The 27,954-nt window shown below is 39.4% G+C and overlaps 1 protein-coding gene across 25 annotated transcripts in view; it reads left to right on the forward strand.

The window, feature by feature from the left end:
* Positions 1-26,978, forward strand: part of nrxn1a (neurexin 1a) — a 118,570-nt gene extending 91,592 nt beyond the window's left edge. For 12 of the 25 annotated variants that reach the window (XM_028955405.1, XM_028955404.1, XM_028955412.1 and 9 more), the window contains 6 exons: positions 2,479-2,660; positions 7,458-7,629; positions 11,866-11,955; positions 13,020-13,336; positions 22,709-22,790; positions 25,123-26,978. In XM_028955405.1, the coding sequence (XP_028811238.1) occupies positions 2,479-2,660; positions 7,458-7,629; positions 11,866-11,955; positions 13,020-13,336; positions 22,709-22,790; positions 25,123-25,430 (1,151 nt within the window). In that variant the 3' untranslated portion in view covers positions 25,431-26,978. The remainder of the gene's footprint in view (positions 1-2,478; positions 2,661-7,457; positions 7,630-11,865; positions 11,956-13,019; positions 13,337-22,708; positions 22,791-25,122) is intronic. The other 13 variants (XM_028955421.1, XM_028955422.1, XM_028955424.1 and 10 more) reach the window with 5 other exon arrangements.
* Positions 26,979-27,954: the final 976 nt, after the last annotated feature.

Raw genomic sequence — 27,954 nt, forward strand, 5'->3', positions numbered from 1 at the left:
ATGTATTTAGTAATTTTGTTGGACGGAGTGCAAAGAGGTTCATAAAACTAAATCTAAAGTCTAAATCACAAATATTCACACTGATATATTGACATCATCTATGGTGCAAACTTTTTGGCACTCAAAGAAATGCAGCTAGGTTGAGAAAGACAGAGAGAGTTCAACAACAAAGCAAATCAAAGGTTCTGAGCCAAATGAGTCATTGAGGAGTCATTTGAATGCATCAAAAACTAAAGTTTTTTTTTTTACATGCTAATATCTGCCCATTTTTGACAGAACATCTGCTCAGGGCAGTTTGCTTTGTATTGCTTTAGCACATTCTTCATAGCGACATGTGAATTTGTAGAAAATGTGAATGGATGTTTGTGAAGGATATTGCGCTTATGTGTAACAAAATGTACAATATTTTCTCCTTGGTTTAGTTAGGTAGAGTCAACTATTTTGTTGATTATTCTTGATTCTGTATGCTTATTAATACAGTTCACATGCCCCTTAGTCTTTGTTATCCATCATTGGTTGTTTTTTGATTTACCTGTTTTGCATTCAGCCTTTAGTCTCCCATTCATTATGTTGCAGTGCATGAAGTTCCTTTGCTTATCAGCAGCAGATATAATGAGCTCTCTCTGCTTTTTTATTGGCCATAGACCTCAAGTGTAATATGGTGCCCAGTCAGGGACTTGAATGTTGAACCCTCCAGCCCCAATTGGCTTATGATCTTGTAAGCCTTAGCTGCATTCAAAAAGTCACCCTGTCACCCGGTAGCAAACATCATGAAGCATGCATGCTGATCTAATGGTCTGTGCCTTACCATGTCTTCATTACTGCAGTCCTACTGAGACTCGGTGGGAACTGTGACACAGGCCTAATCACAGTGCTAATAACCGATTGACCCAGATGAAATGGAGTGGAAAGGCATGGTTCTCTTGCTGTGAGAGGTTTTTTTAAACAGAGAAGGCGGAAATACTTCTGTCACTCAAACACCGATCAGGGAACACGTTCAAAGGTCTTATTGCCTGGTTAGAACACAGTTCACAGTTTATTTAACAGCACCAAGACTTCAAGAACTCTCACTAAGTAGAGAGTTAGAGGACGAAAATAAGGCAGATTAACTTTATTTTCACTGACGTTACCATAAAAAAGGGAAAAGTGTAGAAGTGTAGAACATTATTTGTTTCTTGTACGATTAATCTTATATTCTTATATTCTTTTTTTTTTTTCTTTTGCTCAAGGTATTAAAATAAATTTTATATTAATGCTGGGTATGATTCTGGATTTGCTTCTCTTCAAATAACATGTTTAATGTCAGCATTTAACCCAGTCTGTGTGTCACACTGTGTGTAGTTTTATCAGCTGGTTGTCTCTCTGTGTGAAAATGTCTCACCGAGATGCAGACTATGGTGAGAATAATTGTGCATTCATTATCAAACAGCAGATTCGTTTCAGATGAAGTGAGAAATTATTTTAGGTGAAAATGGAAGAAAACTTGCCCCGTTTATTAATGGACTGCTTCACAAAGGTACATTATTACTGGGATCTGTTTTGTTGTATATAAAAAATGCACAGATTAATTCATCATTATCAGCAATAAGTCTTTTAAAATTATTTTCCAGTAGATTGATACAGCGTGGTTCCAGTTGATATTCAGTTGATGTGCATAATTCATTATTTTCACACCAAATTATGACATAATTATTATTTGCATTTTTATGTCTAAAAATTTTATGAACCAACACCAAAACAAAAAACAGCCTTAAACTGAATTTCATATGAACCAGAATTTCAATTGCAGCAGATATTGGAATATTGCCTGTTCCGATGGTCTACCTGCTCCAGAGATAGCTGACCTTTAATCCATTTTTCTGTTACTCTTATGAGACTTATTTTACCTACAGAGTGCCAATTTCTAGATCAGCTGTTTATACTCTGCCTTAGTCATCTCATTCATTAATCAAGCACATACATGACTTCAGTAGCTGAAACTGTGAGGATTGATGTGGCAGTTGAACATGGTCCGTTCATGGATTCCGTAATGAGGCACAAAAACGACCTATTCTCACAAAGAAAAGCCTGCATTTTGTAACTAGAAACAGCATTTGTCAATACCTTGCGAATTACAACAGCATATGTCTCAGCAAATGTGCTCAATTTCTACCGCCTAAACCACCCAGCATGGAGATGCATTGATTGTCCACCCTGTTGGAACCCCTAATAATTACAATCTTGGTAGCAGTCTTGTAGTTTAGCTGATTTTCATCACCCTCGTCTAGGTTTGCACAAGAAGTTTTGGACCACCCCCCATGGAAGTCACACACACCCTTCAATTATGGCAATCAGTGACAGAGGGCTGTTTTTCTACTATGGTGGAATTATTAACATGCATCCATAGTGGGTTGAATAGCACGGAATACACACAAACACAGAGACAGAGAAAAATATGTGCTTTTTAAGTGCGTTTCTGACCACCTTTTTTTTCCACAGCGGGAACGACATATATATTCGGGCGAGATGGGGGAATGATTGTGTACACGTGGCCACCGAATGACCGCCCAAGCACCCGAGCGGACCGCCTGGCACTGGGTTTCAGTACGCAGCAGAAAGATGCAGTGTTGGTGAGGGTGGACAGTTCCAACGGGCTTGGAGACTACCTGCAGCTACAGATCGTGAGTCCCGAACACGCACGTCATTTAAGGCTCCTAAGAGAATCATTTCAGGTCTACACCACTCTCAATAATTTATAAAATGTGTAAATAATTTCCGCATATATACCAAGGAAAACAATATTAGTTTGCCCTAATGTAGTTCAATTTGTTGAGAAATGATCTCAAAATGCATTTGGGATGTTTTTCAGTGATGCATAATATGCAGCGTAAACTGGGCATGTTCACTGGGAAAGTATTCCTTTTTTGAAGGCTGTTTTCAGAAGCATACAGACCCTAATCACCACAAACATCTTCTCAGCCACAATCAGCACTTAAGCAGCATCCATGAGATCCATGGGAAACGTTGTGGTACCTGGCATGGAACATGATCCTCGAAATCAAGCTTGAATCAGGGATGCTGGGCCTTTGCAGAGACTATTTTACCATGGTTATTTGGTTTGATCTTATCAAAATTGTCCACGGACTTCATATGCATTATCTACTGTAGGGTAGCCACCGAGGGGGTGTTAGAGATCACAAAATATATTTGTAAACAGCATAATTTGTAAAATTCCAATAACGCACAATAGGATAATCCTACTTAAAATATACTTTTGGTCCTTATTTAAATTCATTTGAAGTATTTATTACCTCAGTCCAGATAGGAGTTGGGGTTGGGGGGGCCTGGCTTGTCTTGGACACAGGCGAGGGGGGCATCAAGGAAGAAAAGTTGGGAACCACTGACCTAGTGGGTAGCAGTTTCAATTAAAGCCTTTCTGTCTTGATGAGAGCGAACTTGTAGTTAGGGAGTGGAAGTTGCTCTGTTAATTGAGGAAATGTAGGGCCCACGGCAAATTGACTGTCCCGCAACAAATCTATTAGCCCAGATTTGGAGACACACATGACTGTAAGTGTTTCTGACTGTGGAAATTTAATCCAATGGGATCACCATCACCCTCCTTCAGTTGTAATCATGTCTAAATTTGTGCCTACGCTGACCTAACAGTGACAGAGAGAGAAATAAACGTCCTCCTTTAATTATGTTATTCAAAGTGAATTAAATGCTTTGACAGCATGTGGTATATACTTGGAAGAACAGAACAAGAAATCTTTTCAAATTAAATGGCTTGAAAGTGTTTCTGGTTGAAGAAAAAGACAAACTGAGAGAACGAACTTCAAAAGAGACAAACTTCAGAGAAAGACACTGAAAAATTGGTGTAAACTAGATGAACTGCAACAATTTATTTTTGGTTTGACAGTGAGAAGCCCACACTATCCTTACTTGCATCTTTGAAGGGTCTGAACAGTGTAATTGATGATCTGATGAGTTTAGATGTCTAGCACAGCACAGTACAATTTCTTTGGGTGTAAAATCAGTGCTTTGTTACCATTCGTCATTAATGTATTATTAGTCTATTATCTATTATCTTTATCACATTGAAATTGTAAATATAAAAGTATTTTGTGATGATGATATACATCAGTAGCAGTTTGGCACACTCAAGATAGCAGAAACAGTGTTTATACCCACAGGTAAGAAGCTACATACTTAGACCCGAATCCAACTCCTGCACCTCCACCTCCAGGTTCAGTCCTCCGTTGTGTAGTCTGTTGAGTTAGGGCCACCCCATCTGGAGAGGACATTTACGATCTCACAGCCTGAAGCTGTCAGATTACTGCTGTCATTTACCAGACAAGAATGGGCCAAGAGCTCCCCAATGAAAGAAAGAAGGGTGGCTGTAAAGCGGCTGACAGGTTAAAGCAACTGACTAGTTAAAAATAGGGATGGATTAGTGTTTCCGGCTTCAGAACTAATGGCGAAGAGTTATTGTCAGAAACAAGATTTCCACTCTCTCTTACCCCCCTTGAGTTCCCACGATGTGAGTGGGTAGGCTGCACCTCAAGACAATGGAAAACATGAAACAGATAAACCCTTTTTTTCCCCTAAAAACTTTTTGAATTATTTTGTATTATTTTTCGGCAGAGAGGAACTAGGACACTATGTTATTTTCAGCCGTGGCTGCCAAAGAGGAAATACAAGATCCTCTAGAAGGAGAGGAGGGGATGGGACGGCTGTATATCCCAAACCCGATCATTGTTCCTACTTACGGATTTAAAGCAAACATAAAAACACTGTTGGGCATAGAATGGATGTGAAATAAATAAATAAAATGACACAGATTTCTCACAGTGGAACATAGACTAAGGACTGTAGTCTTGTCTGTGGCCAATGTGGACTCCTGCTACATGAAATATTAATATTGTCACATAGATCTAGCCATCGTCCTGGAATATGTTTCTTCATCAATATACACACGTTACAAAAAAACACTACAAAGATATACATTAATGCAACAAACACAATGTAAACATTACACACATTAATGCACATACAAAAAATATATGTTAATAAATAAATATATGCTTAATAAATAAATATGTATGTGTGCAGAGGGGGAAATAATTTCATGTTATGCCATGTCTCCAACGAAAGATCGTTAAAATAGGCATTAAGGCTGCATCTCAAGAAAAAAAAAATCTTTTAGCCAACCCCCTTGATGGAAATTTTCTGTACACCTTTAAAGGGAATCTGAGTAAAACAAACCCAGTGTTGTATTAAGACATTTTAACATTAATAGTAGTATAATAATAGTAGTAGTAATATTTTGATTTATCTCATGACTTTGACCCAGAATTGCATATTTTTTTTAAAATTTCAAAATAGTAAGATGTTATATTGAAATTTTAATTTCTGTACAATATTCCACACCAAGATCCTGTTTCTGCCAAGTTCTTAAAATATGTATCTAGATTGTTTTTTTTCTCCCAAACAGTAGGAGGCACTGTGTATCCATTTTCTGTTTGATAGGCTGTAAACTGAAGTGGGAAGCCTTCTGTTTTTTTGTCTGCCCTATTTGAGTTTAAAATGTATATGCATTTGTTTGTGGTTTAAGCTGTTATTATTTTTATGCAGACAAATTGAGGCAGAGAATGATGAAAGTATCAGTTTACTTTGAAGGTATTTGTGTGCTCAGCTCCTTGTTAGGTTCCCTAATTGCATTGCAGAAGACAAATCAGTCTGAAAATCTGTAGTGCTCCACTAACAACCCTGGTGGTGAGTAAGTCATGTAAAAAAAAAAAAAAAAGTTTGACAGTGGTTGTAGAAGATTGCAAAAAAATTTGTTTCATTAAACATCCGGATTGTGGTACTGCTCCATTTTTTCTGTTTAATTGTGTTTTGCCTCCAAGGTACTATGTGTAGAAATCTGGGACAGAGGCACACAGGGGAGCATGTAGGATGTAGGGCTTTTGCAGTGTTGTTAGAGACACCTCTGAAGACTGCAGCTCTGTCAAGTTCAATAATTTAGACTGTTACCTTTTTTTTTCATAAACCACTGTCTTCTTCATGGTATGAGTACCATTGTTTATCATCGGTTTGGATGATCTTGGATTTTCTATGATCTAGGCTGTCACTGTCGATCTCTGATTGGGTTGAGTCTTCAAACAGAACATTTAGAACATTTATTTCTATTTCAATCCAGAGTCACAATGCTCTGAATAGAATGCTCTGTATAGTCAAAGTATATTAAAATTTTCTGTATTATAAACAATGATGTCAGGAATTGTGATTTGCCAGTTGCCAGTGCAGCTTAGCAATCTAACAAACATTAGAAAAGCCTGCATGTATGATCTAAAAACCTAAATGGTCACAGATCATCTACATTCTGCCAGCAAATTGCAACAAGCAGCTGCTGATTAATAAGACATTGTATGTGTAAGCAAGAGAGCATAAATGACAAATACACTGGAGAAAATGACATTTTTGTTGTTATATAAAGAGGCCCAAGAATTGCTCCTTGTGGAACACCTACTGAAGTGCTAATTTTGGGGGATAATATTTTTCAATTCCTTGCTAGAACAGGAGATCTATCTTCCCTTGCTGAATACTGTCTCACATTGCATGCTTGCTAATCTATTGTAAATCTGTGTGTAAATCATTTCAATTTAATAACATTTGCATGGTGTGAAGCTACACTTTTTTGTTTTAAAAAAAAAAAGGAAGGAAGAGGAGGGAATTGTTAGACAGAGTGTGCAAAGCAGTCCACAGTTACTGAAACAGGGCTTCATTGTATTCCTGGCCCTGTCATACTGTACCCTTTACACTGGGATGGAAAGTGAGAGAACGAATTACTGGCATCCGCATGTTCGCGTTGACACCATCGAGCAAAGCTCACCCAAAGCAAGCCACTGCTCTTTCTCAAACGCCTCCATCACATCTGCCACGTTAAGCCTTTTAAATAGTAATGGTCACATAATTTAGGTTTTGTTGTAACATTGCACAGCACTTGTATTTAAACTATTTATCATTAGTGGCTATTATACATGGATTTGCTTCGGCGCTTCTTTAATGTGGAGCATTTGTCAGTTCACAATATTATTAATCGTGCTGGAGCCACTCTACACAGCAGAGAACCATAAGATATGTGGTCTGAAACCAAACAGAACATGAGGAGGGGGGTGTATTTGTGGGACTGGACGAGTGTGAGTGTATGTGTGCACGTGTGCACGTGTTCTGATGCTCAAATGCAAAATAACGTCGTTTGAGGCCACCTAGTGGTAAACGTGCAGAAATGTAACTTCTGCAGACAAAGTCTGTATAAAATGCCATGAACCTGTAATGGCTTAAACCTGAATCCTATCTCCTCTCCCACCCCCCCACCCCCCATCTCTCTCTCTCTCTCTCTCTCTCTCTCTCTCTCTGTGTGTCTGTCTATCTTGCTGTCCGTCTGTCTGTATTTCTTTGCTTTTAAAATGCAGGAAAGGGGAAATATCAGAGTGGTTTTTAATGTGGGCACTCACGACATTAACATTGAGGAGCCAACAAAGTTTGTAAATGATGGAAAATACCACATAGTCCGGTTTACACGAAGTGGTGGCAACGCCACACTGCAGGTGGATGACCTGCCAGTCATAGAACGATACCCCACAGGTAAGACCCCATGACACACACTTTTATTGCCATCCTTCAATATTCTGCAGGTTAACCGGATGCCCCAGAGTGAGACGTTGAAGAGTACCTGTTCGAGTGAGAAGGTTGTAAACAAATTAGTTTTGTCTCAAGACTAGGCTTGTGACCCAGGTACTCTGAGATGTCAGCAGTCGTGGTAGCCCCAGGCTTATTTAGGTTTTTTAAAATGTCACAACACAGTTGTGCAGCTTACCAACACTTGGAGTGGCTGACAAAAGCTTGACAAGAGATCTGACAGACATTTCATAATTATCAGATTTTTCACACATTCACATATATAATGGCAATGATAAAAATTGCTAACCCAATGTTTAATGGATAAACAACCTGTGCTTCTGTGAGGAAGGTGATTGTTCTGTCTGCATGCTAGTGACTCTCACAGCAGCAATTCAACAACTATATAATGTACACTACCGTTTGGACACACCTACTCATTTATGTTTTTTTACATTATGCAGAATTTACATTTACAAAACTAAGGACACAGGGCTATGAAATGACACACATTGTTATGTAGCAAACATTGGACTCCAGCTTTGCTAACAGTGAATTTCTACGTGTAGTAACCCAAGATGCATAAATCTTGAATTTAACTTCATGTTGAAGCAAACCAGCCTGAATAGTGGGTGCGGCTTGTGGGCTGGGGAAATAAAAAAAATAAGGCCTTAGCCTTACCAGAGTAGTCTGTTACATTACTTAATTCTATATAATCTTCATGGTTTAGATATGACTGATTTCTGTGTCATTAATGTAAGTCCTAATCTATATTTCATAAAAATCTATCAGTCATTTGTAACCACATTTGTAACCATGAAAAAACATGTGTTTAGCATGTTATATGTGACATATAAATTGGAATTTCAAACTAAATTTAGAAAAAAAAACACAAATAACAAAACAAACACTAATGAGACACTTTGATGTATGAAGAGCTCTTCTTTATTAAATTACATTTTTACCTCTTTCAAGTCCTTAACGTCACAATGCATTTCTTTTTTTACAGGTGACTCACTAATCTTTCCACTTCCTTTACCTTGTGCTGCTGTCTTTGTTGATTGTGTGGATTATAATAGATTTTGTGGGATATTTTTTGCAGTGCTTTAGTGGACATAGTGTATTGGGGTGCTGAAAGCTGTCAATTACCAAACAATGCCCATGTGCTATGTCATGTATAGAGGTGTTAAAATTTTACTTTAAAAGACCACTTCTAATTTCTACAAGAGGTTGCTTGCAGCTCAGTTGGAATTGCAATCATTCAGATTGATCTCAATTAAGAAAATATAAACCTGAAAACAATATTTTACAAATTTATGAATTGTTAAATCGTTGTTTATTGCCAATAGGACAAATTTATTGCCAATAGGACAAATCTTTTTGTGGTGAAGGCTAGGGATGCACCGATTGCCATTTTCTTGGCTAGTTCCAATTCCAATTTTGTTTTGTGATTGGCCGATTGCCATTTTTGCCTATGCTGACTTTTCTTTAATGATAAATTTTATTTTTTTCTTAACAAAATATTGTTGAACACTACAAACGCTACAAAAAACAGAACTCACAAGAAATGATGAGCTATGAAATCGCTAAGCAACATGCAAAAAAGACCCAGTTTCTGTGCGAGAAAGGTTGAGTTATAGTTTGGCACATAGGAAGTGTTGATTAAGTGCGCAAGGGAGTAAATACTGTAACTGCACATGATGAACTAAGAGACTGTAACATGAACAGATATAGTCTCAGGTCTAAAATGATTAGCCCTACAACCTGGATCACTCACACACTTCCTTTCACACATTTCAACACTGCTTATGCCAAAAAGATGATCCTTTGTGAAGAGTTTCTCTTCACCATTTAAAACTTCAACAGTTGAATTTTAACATTATCTTTCTAAAGTAATGGAGCACTGCATTAAAAATGTCTTCAGCTCCTTTATCATCACTAGCTGGTTTTTAAATGGTCTGGGTTCCCTAGCCAAATTAACCAAATTAACTTTCCTATTGGTGACCTTTGTGAACAGGGTCCTTTTTCCACATAAAATGCCTTTCCATCATTTACATTTACAGCATTTATGAGACGCCCTTATCCAGAGCGACTTGCAATCAGTTAGAGGGACAGTCCCCCCCTGGAGCAAATCAGGGTTAAGTCTCTTGCTCAGGGACACAATGGTAGTAAGTGGGATTTGAACCTGGGTTCCACTAGGCTACTACCTAGGCTACTACCACCCTCAACCACCCATCAGGTCTCAAAAAAGGGCTTCTCTTTATCATTATAAATCTAGTACCTACAAATATAGTGGCTAAATGGTTATTTTGTGTTCTTGTTCTTATATGTAACTGTTTTGTTATTATTAATATTTCTGTATATTTAAGCCTTATTGTATTTTCTTATTTCCAACAATTAATCATCACACTAGATAATCGAAACTAATAGTCTAACTAAAACCAACAATCAGGAATGTTGAACCTTTTCTAGTTAGCATCTTGGTTAGCACTGTCCACTGCAAAAATTTTGCAGTGGGTGGGAATAGGTGGTAATCTTGCACACGACCTGATGGTTCTTTTTCAATCAATATCTTTGCATAATCAAGCATATCGCGATCAATTTACTTGGTTAGTACTAAAAATACAGATATTTTATGCAACATTACCTCAATATCTTCTGTGCACTTAAGCCAGTTGCAGATTGAACAGGGTAAGGGCGGCGCTGCGCTCAGAGGCCTTTTGTTTTTTAATGCCGTGAGAGCCTGAAGAGTGCTCTTTCACTGTGCCATGCAAAGGAGCCAGCGATACAGCGGGCAATCCAAAACAAGGTATCAAAGTGGCCTCTGAAACCAAGAATGAGGAGAGGTTGATTGTAGTTGTGATTATGAGTTGATTCTAGCAATTTAGTTCAACCGTATCATCTTACCTCGATCGGGAGGAAATATGTCGAATGCTGCAGGCCTGCCAGGTGTGTTCTGGCCATAAACGCTGCTTCTTGCTGGCCATGTAGAAATAGAATCTGATACCTATAGACCTATAGTTTGTTAACTGAAATTATGAAGTATAGTTATTCGGTGGTGGGATTGTCTGAACCAGTGTCTGAAACCAGCTTTACTCAGACCATCTCCGCTGTATTTCAACCACTCTAGCATGCTAAACTGTGATTCAAACTTTGTTGCACAGAAACTGGGTTTCGCATGTTTCTTAGTGATTCATCTTTACAGAATTTCGCTCAGCTTCTGTCCTAAAGGACGCCTCATAATTGTATTGCATCTGTATGCGTGCTCACCCATAATGTAGGTCTGTGCACGGCTGTGTGCAGGATCAGTCTGGAATTGGAAATAATTCAGACTGACTGGTCGATGCCTGATCTGTTTGATCAGGCTGACAATTGGCCAATTGGCCCTTGCCAATTGATTGGTGCATTCCTAGTGAAAGACTTCTTCTCAAATGGTGTGTGTGGGTGTGGGTGTGGGTGTGCGTGTGTGTGTGTACATAATTTCTCTCCGAAGTGTGTTTTATTAACTTTATTAATACTTTATTTATTACATCAGAGTTTGGTGCACAGATGGTACAAGACTGTCTTTTCTCTATAGTCAAAGCTTTTGTCAATGCCCTTGGTTCTATTTTATTTAACAAGGCTTTTGTTTCTAGATGCTGAAAGGTCAAGTGATTTGTCTTCTTATTTTCAATGCTCTTATTCTATTCTGATGGTTTTATTCTTGAATGTTTCAGCTGATGTTTATGTAAATCATTTAAGATCCTATAATCACTCCTAGCACCTTAAAACAAATGAGGATGAAAATACTTTATTTCAGAAATATGTGTAGCTTAAAATAGAAATGTATGAATAAAAGTGTATTTTTGGCAAACCTTAGATTTAAAAGTTGAACAGTGTATATAACTAGCAGGAAAAAAATCTGATAAAAATATTTTTAAAAATGAATGCTATTTTACCAAAGTTATGATTTGAATGTATAAAAGTGTGCTTTTTGTTTATCTGTCTCTCAACAGTTATAAGGCTAGATGAATTTCAATTATTTTAATTATTTCAATGTAGGGATAATTTGTTTGCTTAAATAGTGAAAGTTAAATGGGTGAATTTTATCAGTGCTTGCTTTTTGTCAAAAAATAAAAAGTAGAGGCAGTTGAGGTAGGTTTTAACATTTAATCTTTGACCTTACAGATTTTAACCACTGAAATGTCTCTTTAAACTTTAAAGGCAACATTGATAACGAACGACTGGCGATTGCTAGACAGCGAATCCCATATCGGCTTGGTCGAGTAGTTGACGAATGGCTACTCGACAAAGGTAAAAACACTGATTAAAACTTCAAATAAAAAATGATAATAAGCAGTCACATTTTTGCTCTACAAATAAACCCTCTAAAATTCAAATACCCTGTATAACTAAGATTTGTTTTTAAAATAAACCAATTGGTAATATAGTTGGTAATATTTCCATTGTATAATCATGTGTTTGAAGCAATCAGTATGTGTCTGTGTAATCAGTATTATCTCTTAACCACAGGTTAAAGGGACTGGTAATATGCTGATAAAAGTTCTGAAATTAGTCAAAATATGAGAAAAATATGTATATATTGTATTAAAATAATATAAAATTCTATTTGTTTGTCAGTTTTAGACTTCTAAATGCTTAACTATGTCTGATGTTACTTCATTTAGTCCATTATACTCCCTTATTATATTGCAATTGTCATGTTTAATTTTCCGCTTTTGGAAAATGCTAAAGTTCGCTTTTTAAACATAAATAGATTTAAGGTTTCTTGTCATCAGATATGAAGTCCCTTTAACAAACAATTTTTTTTAAAAAACAAATAGAAAAAATCTAATACCTTTGGATGCATGCTGTTAAATGTTTGTAATAAATTGTAGTTGGAATTATCTAGTTTGAATGTTTTTTTTTCTTTTCATTTTTGTTTGTTTGTTTGTTTGTTTGTTTTGATTAGCATTATTGCCATGATAGAGTCATTTGTAACGTGTGCCATAGCAGTATTATCCATCTTGTCACATGAACTCGTCCAACAAGCACTTGCTGAAAGGCAATCTTCTTAACAGGATGCTGATGGTTTTTGTTCCTTCATAGTTACAAAAATCAGCTGATTGTCCTTTTAGCAAAGCCTCATAAATTTTTGTTTCTCTTCAGAGGGCCTTGTTTGTTCATCTTCTTCATTGATTAACATTATGTGACCACCAGACCATTAAATCACTGCCGATAAATTACTAGAAGTTGCTGTTCAGCATTTGGGGTAATTTATCGCACTCATGAAGAACCTGGCGGGGGGGGTGTTTCATCTTTAGAGTGACCTGGACATTTCAACACTCTTGTGCTTGTGCGACATTGTTCCCTCACAGGTCGGCAGCTCACCATCTTCAACAGTCAGTCCACCATAAAGATCGGCGGTGGGGAGCAGGGTAGTCGGCCCTTCCAGGGCCAGCTGTCCGGCTTCTACTACAACGGCCTCAAAGTGCTCAACATGGCGGCAGAGGGCGACACCAACGTCCGCGTGGAAGGCAGCGCTCGGCTGGTGGGCGACATGCCGCCCTCCTCCGTCACACCAAAGTCCAGCGTCTCAGCGACGGGCAACCGCTCTGAAATGTCACCGTCGCTGACGGACGTTACCACCACGACAGCACCCAACCGGCAAGGAAAGCAGACCACAACATCTCAGGTCAGATTATTTTTTCATTCGTTGTTTTTTTTTTTTTCATCCCTTCTGACATTTTTGCAAGACGTGAGACCTTTACTTTCTCCTATCTGGTTTGCCGCTATATCGTGTCAGACAGACCCCTGCAGGTTAGCCTGCAGTCCGTTTGTGTGTCTGATGTTTATTAAACCGTAGGAAATATTGGTTGCAAGCCCATGACAGTAGGCTTTGCTGGACCCGAGGACGATCTGAAATGTCTATGATGAGGTCTACAGGAAAAAAGTTATAAAAAGTAACGCCTTCAAGCTACCTGGCTCCCAGACAGATTTACTTTTTGCCAGATGGTGCTGTTGAGGCAGGCTACGGCATGGAGATTTTCCTCTTTGTATTTGGTGAATCCAAAGAGTTTGGAAAACAGTGTGGGATGAGGGAACTCAGTCTTGCCCCCCTCCACAGACAGAAGGTGACATGGTTGGAGGCGAGGTGGTTGTAGGTGTTGGAGAAGTTGGTCATTAGGGGCCAGACTGCCAGAGCCGAAGTGTGGTCAGTGCCTTCACTGAACCTTTGTAGTGGCTTTCCTGCTGTGACTCACTGTGTCATGGCTGAATACTGATTGCGGATTGTGATATTTGGTCCTGGGTGAGCGACAGGATAACAGGGACCAGGGACGATGGAGGCCATCTTTCTCACAATGAAATTCCTCCCTTAGATTTGATCATCCACCCATTTGCAGTTCTCTGGCTGATAAGAAATGTCTGGTTCTTGGGCTTCATTCAAATCTTCATCTTATCTCAAATAATCTGCAGTCCGCGGCTCTCTGTTACAAAATGGTGCGTCTGCAGTCTTCCATTGTGAAAAAATTGTTTTTTTTTTATGTTGCCATGGAAATACTTTCCCCTTAACCACACAATCCCCTTCTCCCTCCTCGTGCTGCCGCTCTGCGTCTCTCACTGCCGCATGCGCTAAGGCAATATTTCATTGTAGTTTACTGAATATTTCATGCCTGGATTACAGTCGAACGAGCAGTGGAAACAACTGAAGCCCATCTGATATTTTCGGCATTTATTATATATGAAGTTATATAGCAAAGGTGTAATTAGATTTTTTTAAAAGAGTGAATGTGCAGAAGAATATGAACCGCATGTGCATTGTCTCATCCATCCACACACACACACACATGCAGGCAGCACCTACACCATGCATGTTTCATGCAATGTTTTTTTGTAGCAGACTGGCATAAAAGTATACCAGTCATAAAATTATGGCAACACTGCCTGCTTACCACTATTACTTATTGACTTGCCAGCGTCTGTATGCAGATTTGACTTTTGTAGTAGCTGTTGCAATTGAATGCAAATTGTCAGTTATTCTTGCAGGTGCTTAGCTTGGTGAAATCAATAGAAAGAGCCAAAAAACTATTTACAGCCCAGAAATCAGCACTACAGACCGATCTTCTACTGATAGTAATATGTGAACACTAAATACATTGCCATAAATGGTTTTTCTGTTGTGGTACATTGAATACTTCTAACGTACATCTAGAATACATTTTACATTACATCTGGGTGGTGAATTTCTCGATTGTTTTTTTCATATCAGCATTAATGTGACCCAACATAGAAAACTCATTGAATCATAATGATGAATTGGGTCTGGTCTAGAATCCTTTGTTCTGTCCAGCTTGTCAAATCAGTGATCTACATCTGGAGAAAACTGAAGCAGGCTTTATTATTTCATATTATTAATATTACATATTACATAACATTATGAACCATTTGGTAAAAGTCTGATTTAGTAAAATGCAGATGTTAATCTTTTTCATCTGGTTGCTGTTGAGGTGATGTGCCAACACATTCAATTCAATTCCTACTGAAAGACAAGGACGGCCAGTTTAGTCCAAGCACACAAACAAGACTGCAAATTTCACAAAATTGCATCATGAAACAAGGGATATAAAAATAAGTGTGTGGATTAACTGAGGTCTTGTAGTGTCATGAATCTCTTTGTTGTCTTGTCTGCCTCCTGCAAAGCTTAGCCACGATGTGGGTTTCTGCAAATCTTCAGCTCCTCTTTGTCTTACTTAAGACACCACTGGTCGTGATGCCTTGCGTTTTTTGGCAGGGTCAGGTTGATGAAATGAGTCATTTTTTGCTCGTTATGGTTTATCACACTGTTCTAATAGAGCAGATACTCGGGTGCATTATTAATGCATGGATGCAGTCTGTGGTCCTGCTGCTGCTAAAGAGAAATTGGTTCCCGCGAGGCCAGACATGGTGTGAAAAGATAGGGGGGGGGAAATCCAAAGCCGGTTTTTCACACTATCTGTTGCCTTCTCCTTGTTCTCTATGAATGACCATGAGCAACAAAAAAAAATTAGAAATTAATCAAATCAGTTTGTAATTTCAGATGTGATGTGATGAAACATATCAAAAGCTAGGGGGTGCTGTAGGGAAATACATTCTCATTTACATGTCTCCTTAGTTTTGTATAAAAATCTATTTTATGGGGAAAATATAAATTGGTCTAATTGGTCTGTTTTGTTGCGATCCAAAGACGCATCCCCAACACCGTGTAATTATTATAATTATTATTATACTTATAATCAAAAATAAATAAATCTCCATCTAAATTATGCCTTAGCAACGCTTTGCTTTTGCGGTGCTCACGATTGGTTGGAAACTGTCAGCTGGTCATGATAGTTTTCTTCTCTCTTTTCCCCTCCTCACATGCTCGTACTCTCTCTCTCCCTCCCATGCCCTGTTCTAGCCACTGATAGGCTGCCCTGATACCCGGGCGACTTATCCTCCTCGTCTCCTCAACAGAGTTTGCTCCCGTCATCACTATTCATTTCAGAGAGCCGGACTGAATTCTCCAGCCGCGGGGTCGGCTGTGAGAGGGAGGAGGACGGGGCAGAAAACAAAGAAGCAGGACCCACATTTTCTCTCCCCCCTCCCACTATAAAAAAAGACATCAGCTGTGTTGAGTGAGCAGGCAGTGTGGCCAGTCTGCCATGAATGCGCGATGGCACTGTTCCTCATCCCAGGTAGTTTCCGGCCGCCTCTTTGCATGCAGAAGGCTTTCTTCCAAATACTTGTATGTTAGGGGCGAGGAGGGGAAACAGGAGGCATGCAACGTTGTCGGCGCGAGACGCGAGGAGACAAAGCCCACCGCATCCCTGCCGCTGCCGCTTCTGTCTGCACGCCAGTGCCTCTCTTTCCTCACCCTCCATCGCATGCTGCCTCCATCATTCTTGATAAAGATGGATTAGATTCGATTTCCGTTTGTTTGCTTCTATCGTCCTTGCTTGCAATGTGCTGTTAGAAAGCCATTCAGGGGACTGGGTCTCAGGCGCTGCGCTCCGTCTTTGTTGGGAAACTGTTGAAGCCACAGACACATATCCTGAGGTTGTGAATCCCCTGACATCTGAACAATTTCTTCTTTCTGTTTTTTCTGAAAAAATCCTTTTCCATCAGCCTTGCTCATATGCTCAGCCTTGTTGTCCTATTAAACCATAAATCTAAAAGTATTTTAAGTCATTAGGAAAATATTGTTATTTATACCTTAATGGGATATATTAATGTATTAATGTATATATTAAAGTAAAAACCAAGTATTTAATCAGTAAAGAGTGTCACCTACCATCAACTGGTTGTCATGAACTTGTGTAGGGTATGTATGCCCCTTTCTGAATTTCTTAAACAGAAGAAATAATTATATAGAATATATATTTTATATCTAACAGTGTTTTTAATAATGTAAGATTAACATTGACATTTGCTTGAAATGCACAGTTGGGAGGCAGTTGTGGAGTCAGGTTTGCATTCAGAGAAGATTTCAGAGACAGAAATGAAAGAGTTATCGACGACTCCAATTACTCTGTTCCACCAGCACCAGGGGTGACAATGCATGCGCCAAAAGCGTTTGGTGGCATAGTGGGAGGACGTCAAGGGCTTTCCGTGCATGCTGACATGTCTTCTTCTGTACTTTTCAAACTGTGCCAGTGTGGAGGAACGGGGTGGTAAAAAAAATGCTGCAATGCATCACACTCCCATTTTTAATTCAGCTTGTTTTTAATTCAGCTCAGTATTTTTAACCTGACAGCTTTAGCGGTGTTGTATCAGCATACCTCTATGAATATTCGCTACTAATTAATGTGCCGCTCAAGCAAAAAAAAAAAACAACAAAAAAAAAAAAACCTTTTAGGGTTTTGATGTTCCTCTCTTGCAAGAGGAACGGGAGGAGAGGGGAGGGGGAGGAATAATTTCTTTGCTTTGACGGTCCCAACTGAGCCATGGATCATCTTTTTTATTTATTTATTTGTGTATTTATTTTTTAACTTCCCATCGTTTCTTTTTTGCACGGCCTGAATTTTGCATCACCATGGCAACTGAAATAGATTCCTGCTTGCACTGTAGGAAGGTAACATGTTCACACAGAAGGAGCTGCAGGATTCAAGGCTGATCTCTCTCTCTCTGTCTGTCTCTCGGGGGACTATTCAGCCCAGCTTTGCTTTTCTCGTTGCGATATATACTATCAGCTTGCGGCATGGTGTGGTTACAATTCTCCCTCTCCCATTAAAAAGCCAACAAAGAGCAAAGGATAAAATAGCTCTTGCGCTAATTGCATTAAGCCCATCACTAACAAACAGTTGTTAATCATAATTTGTACTTGAATGTACTTGAATAATTTCAGGTGATTTGTTATAAAAAATCACAAAATCAGATTCACAGCCCTGCACACTTCTGTTTAGCGGACTGTGTCTCATTACTACTGAGGCAGAATTAGTTCAACATTCTGAACGTCCCTCAGGCCTCCTTTATTAGACCAGACAGAACTCTGCTTTCCTGACAGACTGATTACTAAGGAGAAGACTAGTGGCTGCTCACTCATTAATCAAATGTCATTTATTTGTGACCAAGCCGAGAGGAAACAGTGGTGAAACATGTCAGTGTCAGATGATGAGTGTGAGTTGCAGGCTAAATGCAATTGAGATGGTTGTAAGCACTGTCTTTATTGCATAAATGCTGTCATTGTCATCACTTAAAAAGGCTTGAGGGCTGTACTGTGCACACAGCACAGGACAGACCATCAAGACCTGCAATTAGCTATCATTTATCAGTTTATTTATGATTATTAATTTATTTTTGATAGGTATTGCATATTAAGTACACTGCTAAAAAAAAAAAAGACATTCTAGATCTGAATGAACAGATTTAAATAGTTAAATGTGCTGACACATTTTGGAGGAGCGAAGCGCCGCTCTTTTAGTCACGTTGGATTTTTTTCAGAATTAAACACTACATGCTAATCCAACTTTGAAACAAGTCCAAATGAGGCTCAATAGTGTGTGTGGCCTCCATGATCCTGTATGATTTTCCTACAAAACCTGGGCATGCTCCTGATGAGGTGCTGGACCTGGACTAAAGCATTCGCCAACTCCTGGACAGTCTGTGGTGCAATGCGGTGTTGGTGGACAGAGCGAGACATGATGTCCCAGATGTGCTCAGTTGGATTCAGGTCTGGGGAACCATAGCATCAATGCCTTAGTCTTATAGGAACTGCTGACACTCCAGCCACATGAGGTCTAGTATTGTCTTGTCTTGCATTAGGAGGAACCCAGGGCCAACCACACCAGCAAGCTTGTCAGCCTACCGCATATGACATCAGTCTTTGAAGCAGCCGACTGGGGTTCGAATCCCAGCTTTGTAAACCTTAAATTATTTGGGCAGTGGTGGCCTAGCGGTTACGGAAGCAGCCCTGTAATCTGAAGGTTGTTGGTTTGAATCCCGATCCACCAAGGTACCACTGAGGTGCCGCTGAGCTGAGCACCGTCCCCACACACTGCTCCCCAGGCGCCTGTCAGCTCATTAAGGGCAATGGTTAAATACAGAGGACACATTTCATTGTGTTTTTGCATTTTGCAGGGCTCTCTTAGTGCTCCTCCTGTTCCTCCTTCCACAAAGGCGGAGGTAGCGGTCCTGCACCCTCCTACGGCCTCCTCCACATCACCTGATGTACTGGCCGGTCTCCTGGTAGCGCCTCCATGCTCTGGACACTACGCTGACAGACACAGACACATAGGAACTGAGAAGTGGTCTGTGGTCACCACCTACAGAACCATTCCTTTTATTGGGGATGTCTTGCTAATTTCCACCTGTTGTCTATTACATTTATTGTTGTTGTTTGTGTTCCCTTCATTTTTTGACCTGTGTATAAATGCACATTGTAAATAGACCAGGGGTGTCCAATTGACAACCACACTAACAACATAGACCAACACGCCAGTCGCGATCTACCAGTTGATTGAAGAGACCGACCTTTCAACATAAACTCAGCCACGTACCATGTAAAAATGAGTGAACAGAATTCACTACAGTGCAGGTGGGCTGCATGTCATAAAAAAAATACTGTCCTAATCCTATACCCCATCATCCATATCTACTGTGATGACACAAGGCTGCGCATGCACGAGCTACTGCATTTCAGAAAGGGTCTGAAAATGAATGGGGAAGCTGGACACAGTAAGAGACCAAAAACGTACCACTTCCATTTTGTACCAAAACTGATAATGCTGCTATGCAAAGAAAACTATATATATAGACACACACACACACACACACACATACACTTTGTATATAGATGATTCTGACTTTAAGAGTAAAAAGGTTTTAAAAAAAGTGAAAGTCATATACATATTCAAGCCAAAAAAAATTGTGGGCACCCCTAGCATCGACAGTACTATAAAATACACCAAAAATATTTGCATGTGTGAAATATTATATTTTCTCATTTAGTTGACTAAATTGAATGTTGTTTTGGAAGGAACGCAATCAAATGTATTTTGTGGATGTTCTGACTTTGTCTCAACATTCAGTTGAGTTGGTGTAAAAAGAACTGACCTTTTTTATGTGTGTAGCTCGGCCATCCTAGACTAAAACCAGGTGCTCTTCGTGTACCTGGTCCAATGAATTTCTTCTATAAATCTTCATAATGCAACCATTAAAATGCTAATTCATTGTTATCCTGAGAGTTTTGGCCAAGGGCATTTAATGAATTAAGTGAAGTGAAAGTGATTTTGTCATTGTGACACGCAGCACAATGTGACACACAACAAAATGTGTCCTCTGCATTTAACCATCACCATTTTAGTAAGCAGTTAGCAGCCATGAAAGGCGCCTGGGGGAGCAGTGTGTGGGGACAGTGCTTTGATCAAGTGGACCTCAGTGGCACCTTGGCAGTTTGGGATTTGACCCCTTGAACAATTTGGTTACAAGTCCACTTCCTTACCTTCGAGGTCACCACTGACCATTAATTTACCATTAATTTGAGAAATAAAGAAAAGCAAAATTGTTCAACAGGTCCTACGGCACCCGGAACGTCTCCGAATTGGCAGTGTGTTTGGGTACAGCAGGTGCAGCATCACTCCAGCAGATGTGAGGTCACAGCAGAGGGAGTCGGGTCAGGGTGAGGAGGAGGAGCCCAGACAGAGGTCTGGCGCGAGGAGTGGCTCTCACTCCCCCTCAGTTACCGCACAAACGAAGCTCTCTCGGCCCTCCTCCCTCCCACCTTGAGCTTTCTACCCCCTCATTTGGCTGCGTCCCAGGTCCCTCTCCGGGCGCGCCGATGGTGTAGTAATTAAGCGGGAGACGGACAGGCGCAGGAATCGAGCATGCGTGCGCGTGACGATCCTGAACATGGCTCCCCTCTCGCCCCGGAGAGAGAGACTGGACGCGTTCGTACCTCAGCCCACATTCCAAATGGCCACAGCTGTTGAGTGGGAAGTGGGCAGAGAAGTTGGAGGAGCGAAGCGCCGCTCTTTTAGTCACGTTGGATTTTTTTCTCTTTTTTTTGCACAGTCTTAAAGACGTAGAGTGATCCCATAATTAAATCTTAAGTTAAATCTGTAGCCCCGCCCTGTTTAATGATAGCCCGCTTCTTCAGAGCCCTACAGAGCTTTGTGGGTGCTCTGTGCCAAGGGGGGGCACCTCCGGAACCTTCTGTCTGCTCCTCGACTGAAGTTTTATCTCACATCGGGGCCCTAAATTATTCACCCACAGTGACCTACTTACTGGGCGTTGTGAGCTGAAGAGATATGGATTTAACATCAAAAGAAAAAAAGAGAGAAACCACATACAGCACTGATTGCACTGGACCGACTCCCCTTCTGCTCTCGCGGTCCTTCCTTCCTTCTTTTATCCTTTTATCCTTGTTTCATCTCTGCAATGTGGCAGTGAACAGAAGTGATCATGGTGAGAAGTCCTGATCGACGTGGGCAGTGCCCCGGAGCCTGTGGGCTGAAATTGATCTCTCTCACTCTCACTCTCTCTCTCTCGCTCTCTCTCTCTCATCCTCCTCCCTGCACACACACACTGACACACACTGTAGTCATCCAGCGCCTCGTCGCTCAAAAAAGCGGGACAGACATGCGTCGGCCAAACAGTAAATGCAAATGCCGCCCAGGCTGCGCGGTTTTAGGCAGCATGATGGTTCGTTAAGCCGTCGTCGAGTGCAGCGTTAGTCTTCTCCAGAAAATCCCGGACGTCTGCTGGAATATCTGTGGCTTTGCTCTGAATCCCGCTTCCCATGCGCCCTGGACCATGGCCCTTTTCCCAGTAAGACCAATGGCAGGAACCGAGGCAAGGATCATTTTATCCAGGTTTATTCTTGTTTTTGTGGTTGTAACGACATTCTATGATTGATGTGATGAAGGTGTTCCTGTACATGGTTGATGATATTTGTATGATTTTAGTAAAAATACATATTTGGGCAGGATCTCTAGGGGGCACAGATGGAGAAGTCTGCCACACCAGGCCAGTGAATATTTCTCAGATGCCAGCTTGTTCACAGAACAAGATAACAATTTAAATTCCTGTTAATATATTCAGGAACTGTAATATGCTGCAATTGTGTGTGTGTGTTTTTTCTGTGTGTATTCACCCATGCTGATACATTTGTCATGCCTTAGGGGGTCAGATCAATATTCAATTCTCTCCTAGTTCAAATACAGCACTTCATTTATTGCATTATTTTACTTCTAAGTTGTTTTTAAATTGAAAAGGAAAAAAGGAAGCATACAACAGGTCTGCTATGTATTAAAAATGAACGAATGGTTGACTTACTTTATTAAACACTTGGCAAATGTTTATGTAAATTCTGACAAAACATTATATATAAATAAATTGTACATTTATCTTCAGTGAATGTCATTTAAATACATTGTGTAATTGTTTATTTATTGTTTTTATATTATTATTATTTATAAGTGTTCTTTTTGAAGCTCTACCTTTTGCAGTTCTAGCATATGCTACAGCAATGGTTTTATGTGGAAACGTCAGATAATCTGAAGTTACCTGACATTTATGTTTATTTGTATCATATTTTTCTTTCTGCCTACAGGATGATCTGTTGGTGGCATCCGCAGAGTGTCCTAGTGACGACGAGGACATGGATTCATGTGACACAAGCTCAGGTGGGTTAGGTTAGTCATCTTTTTATATTTTTATTAAAAATTGTTTTGTGAACAAATTATTATTTGTATCCTGTATCTTTTTTCCCCTAGCCTTTTTACATTAAAAAATATATATTAGAGGTGTAAATGACAAGAAAATATTATAATCCATACCTGCTACACAACACGGGAGAGCATAATAGTAATACTATTACTACAAGATTTATAACAACCAATTCTGATAATAACAGTTATAATGATTACATTTTAAATTGGTTGGAGTGATGAGGGATAGTTGGAGGTGGGAAGTATGACTTGCAGCTGATGGCCTTCAGGTGGGTGACTCTTCTTGGTCGTCTTGTTTTTTTGACACTACCCAAGGCCCTGAGGAGTCACCGGTATGGCCACCTGTCTCTGCTGACAAGTGCTGTTCATGCTGGAGCAGATAGGTGTGAGGCAGTGTTGGCACAAAACCCATTAGTCATTTCATGTCACTCCAAAATAAATGCAATATAGTTCTAAAAATGTTACTGATAATGTTTTACAAATTGCTTTTAACTTGTTTTTATTTGCTGTATGTATAATGTAACCTTTACATGGACTCTTAATAAACAGCTTATGCAGGACTTCCCATTGGATTTATCTGAATAATGAGAATCGTGCTATAGGACCTTATTAAAAGATCACTGTCAATCAATATGTGAGTAGATTTATTCTATGAATAAAAAGTTGTAGAACTCTCAGTAACCACAAACAGGAAAAGGTGAAAGATCATTAGCTGGGAATGCTAGAAGATAATGGCAACCTTAAAATAGCCTCGGGAAATGCCTCAACAGGACCTGAATGCTTGTTGCACAACCAGTCAAAATTAAAGATGAGATGTTCTGATTACTGAAATTGCTGGCCACCCTTGTTGAATAAGTGATAGGTCTTCACCCAAAGAACAGAATGTTAATTTGATGACAGCCATATGTCATAAACCTGTTCATGTCACTGGTGGAGACCCAGTACACAATAAATAGCTCCAAATACTGCAATATTTTGCAAATACTGCAAACCTGCAGCATTCTGCCGGGGGGGGTAAAGCTAAGGAATTTCTTCTTTTGGCATGACAATGATGCAAAACATGGGCAGTGTCCTTGTGCAGCCGAATCAAATCCTTGGCCTTAAATCCCCCACCCCAAGTCCACAAATGAACCTGTGGACAGTGCTGTGATTTGTCCTTCACTACTGATTCATTCCCTTTTATTCCTATTGTTCCACAATAAAAGCAATAGATGTTTTCTGATGAACAAAGAAGAGTGCAGGCTCTGCTGTACAAGTTTTTTAATAGCATTGCTCTCATCTCAACATTCGATCATTCCAGACTAAAACAAGACATTTGTGTTCCGATTATTTTGCCACTAAGAATTGCTGTGACCATAGTCAACCATAACACAGCAATTTCTGCACCTTCAAGAGCGGTTTTCTGTAGTGGGTTTTTTTTTTTTCTCTGCATGGCAGTAAATTACACAGTTAATGACTTTTATGCTCTTGTGGAACATAAATAAAGGGAAACGTTTTAGATGATGAAGTAAACAACCCTAAATTCATTTCAATCAGAGGCTACATGAGGTAGAAATATACAGCCATAATAAATTATGGGCTGTGAGATGAGGGTCCCTAGCACAGCAGTACTCCAGATTTAAAATGTTGCAGCTTGTGCTGACAGAATGCGTGTTAATGAGTCTTCAGCTCAGCTCTTATTGTTCACATCAGCATGATTTTCACAATTGCCCATCGCCATCGCTCAAACGATGCAGAATTTCTAATTTATCATTAATTGTCCTTTGCTTGGGTCCTGCTAATGCCTGGGTCACACTACACAATGTTTACACCGGTAAACACACTACACCGGTTTTATGAGGTCATAGATTAAATTCTACAATCAGAGGTGGTTGGTTGGCGACCGTTACTGACTGCAGCTAAATTAGGACAAGCTAAAGACTTGTGCCAATCACAGATTTTCAGAATGAATCCAAAAGACTTGTTGCACTTGCTTTTGGTAGTTCTGCATTTTAAAAACTCCTTATTTCTTATATCTTTTGGAAACTGGACCAGCCGGTAGTTTTTGACCCCCGCCATGAATACAGAACTTACCAAAACCTTGAGTAATGTAAACTGTACCATGACTTTGACGTTGGTGTTAGAAGCAGTTTGTCTGTGACTTGAGCATCTAAAATTTCATCGTTCAATGGAAATGTTGCACATTAGAGTGCTTTGCCATTGAACTGATTTTAGCCTCTGATATATGGTCAAATGGTATATATGTGACCGAACAGTTCTTGAAGGGACATTTTCCTTTGTGATTCTACCTTCACAGCAAGGTCCCCCCTGCCTGAAGTCAAGGGTTTCCCAGGTCCTTCAGAGGTCATCCGGGAGTCCAGCAGCACCACAGGCATGGTGGTGGGCATCGTAGCTGCCGCCGCCCTATGCATCCTGATCCTCCTCTACGCCATGTATAAGTACCGCAACCGCGATGAAGGCTCATACCACGTGGACGAAAGCCGCAACTACATCAGTAACTCAGCCACGCAGCCCAATGGAGCCGCTGTCAAGGAGAAGCCCATTGGTGTGGCCAAAATTTCCAGTAAGAACAAAAAGAATAAGGACAAAGAGTACTACGTCTGATCCTGGCTGTCTTTCTCTGCAGTGTTTCCAACCAACAGAGAAACTCACTGCCATAAGAAGGAGAAGCTATTTTGTGTATAGTGATTTTAAAAAATGAACAGCTATCTTAGGTTTATCTAAGACATCATATACCATCAATACCGATACAAACTTCGTATCTCAGCAAACAAGCAAAAAGTGCTTGGAAACAAAATGACCATGGGGACTGAAACACATGCAAACAGGCAAACGGACAATTGCAACAGCCCACAACCCTGACCCCCTTTTCTGAAGGGTGCCACAGACCAGGAGGAAGGTGGTTCTCAGTGTGTGCCAGGATGTCTTGACTGTTGATATTGACAAAGAAGCAATTTTTCCCTATAAGAGAAACTTTAACAGGGAAAGGCGGACAAAAAAGCATTCCTAATTACATGAAATATAAAATGGATACCATGAAAGACTACCATGAAGGTGACACAAAAAAAGCTACCTATGATTGTGAAATCAGCCAAAGTCTTTGCCCCCTTTTTATTACATGCAGGTATGGTGATTGAGGGAAGGCAGGGGTTAAAAAAAAAAAGACATGCGGGGTGAAAAAATTATCAACTACTCCTGTAAATTAACACCGGTATTACAAGAGATGGACGAGGCCTTACTGTCAGAACAATTTATGATTGTTGTTCTTTTGTTTTGGTCATTATCGTGACACTGATGATGATAATGAGGACTTTTACAAGAAAGACAAAAACAGAAGAATACCAGTGGCGTTGGGATAGTTTGAAAAATACTCCATGCACGTGAAGTATCTTATTACTTATGTTTATATACGGTGCAAAGACTATCTATGTGTGCTCTCTGGACTGTGGCTGAAGTGGTGTTTTATAGCCTGTTAATATAGATGATGCAAACTGCAGTATACCTACTCCTCAAATTTTTGTAAAAAAGAAAAAAGGAAAAAAAAAACATCAACAATGAGAATTTTTTTGGGAAAAAAAAAAACTTTAATGTCAATGTGTTGCTATAGCTATAGACAGTTTCCGCCATTAGCTATGAGGATTTTTATTTTACAGTATTACAGTATATTTTTCCTGCAAAACTGTGCATCTTTTTTTTTTTTTTTTTTTTTTGATGTGCCCACAAAATTACATGTTCAGGTCTGGGGTAGAAAATAATACTATGAATTCAAAAGGAGCTTCACATTGTCCAAGCAATATCCTTTTACTCAGTGACAAAATATGCATGATGATCAGAACCTGGTAATCTCATTTCATAGAAAAGTGTGTTGAGCAATCTTCAAAATTTTTGCGATCAAAATCGGAAAAAAGCCCCTTTAAAGTATGTGAATTCTCATGCCTCTCTGCCTTCTTGTACAAAGCATACAAGAGAAAGATCCATGCAATGCCTAAGGAGCATTAACCCTTTTTCTTTGTTTCTGTACACATTTTTCTATAATACTTTTCTTTTGTTTTTATTGTGACAATTCTTTGATGACCTCAAAGTGAAAATTTATTATAAAAATAGTTTTGAAAATCAAATGAACAAAATAAAAATATTACGTCTATGAAGGAAGTTCTTGTGATTAAGTTGTCTTTTAGATAAGTTTACCTTTGACAATTGCTGGTATTTAAAATATCGATTTTGCTCTTCTTCAGAACCATTGTGTTCAAATCATACGTATACATTTTTGTTCATTAAGTATTCATCTCTTGATATGAAAAACTTTTAAAGCTCCCCTGCACATGTGTTGTTCTTCTGTTGTTCACCCTTAATGAAACTAGAGAATCCAAATGGCCGGTGCCTTGAAAATTGAAGACTTTGGGCCCTATTTCAGCGATCTGGTACACAGACGAAAGCTAGAGGCACAATTTCTTGTTAGTTGGCAAACCAGCATGCTCACAGCACCGCAATCAGGAAGTAAGTTCGGTTTGTAAGGTGTGATCTTGGACAAGGTCACATGTTGTTACTTTGCATTAGCCACCTGTTGAATTCGCTACTCTGCATTTTTAGAACAAACAGTTCTCACTGTTCTCACTGACTATCCTTAACTGCTGAATCCAAATAAAATTTGTCAGGGGGGGAATGGAACAGCAAGAAAATAATTGCTTTAAACATTTGAGCAAAGAAAACACACAAATGGGTTGAGATTTGACATATTTGGAACTAATCATGATCATGGCTCACCTATGTAAAAATATAATGTTTTTTGTAAATCCTACTAGTACGGCTGCCTTTTATTTGGGTTAATCTGATGGCAGGTGTGAATCCCAGAAGACTGAATACTGTAATTATTGCGTCATTGCTTGTTTTTGCAGAATTATTGCATACTGTAGACATTGGAATGTACAACCGCAGCAATAGAAATATGTCCTTCACACAAGTCATAATGTAGTGGGGTGTAATGTTGATATTACTATAATATAAATTATAGTATATTTCAGTCTTTAAAAAGTTATTTAAATCTAAAAAAATTTTGGAAATGTTGAGTATGAGACCAAAGAAAAGAAAAAAAACAAAAAAAAAAAAACAAGCGCATTCATTTGTTATC

Source organism: Denticeps clupeoides, chromosome 15 (assembly GCF_900700375.1).
Source record: "Denticeps clupeoides chromosome 15, fDenClu1.1, whole genome shotgun sequence".
NCBI classification, from domain to species: domain Eukaryota; kingdom Metazoa; phylum Chordata; class Actinopteri; order Clupeiformes; family Denticipitidae; genus Denticeps; species Denticeps clupeoides.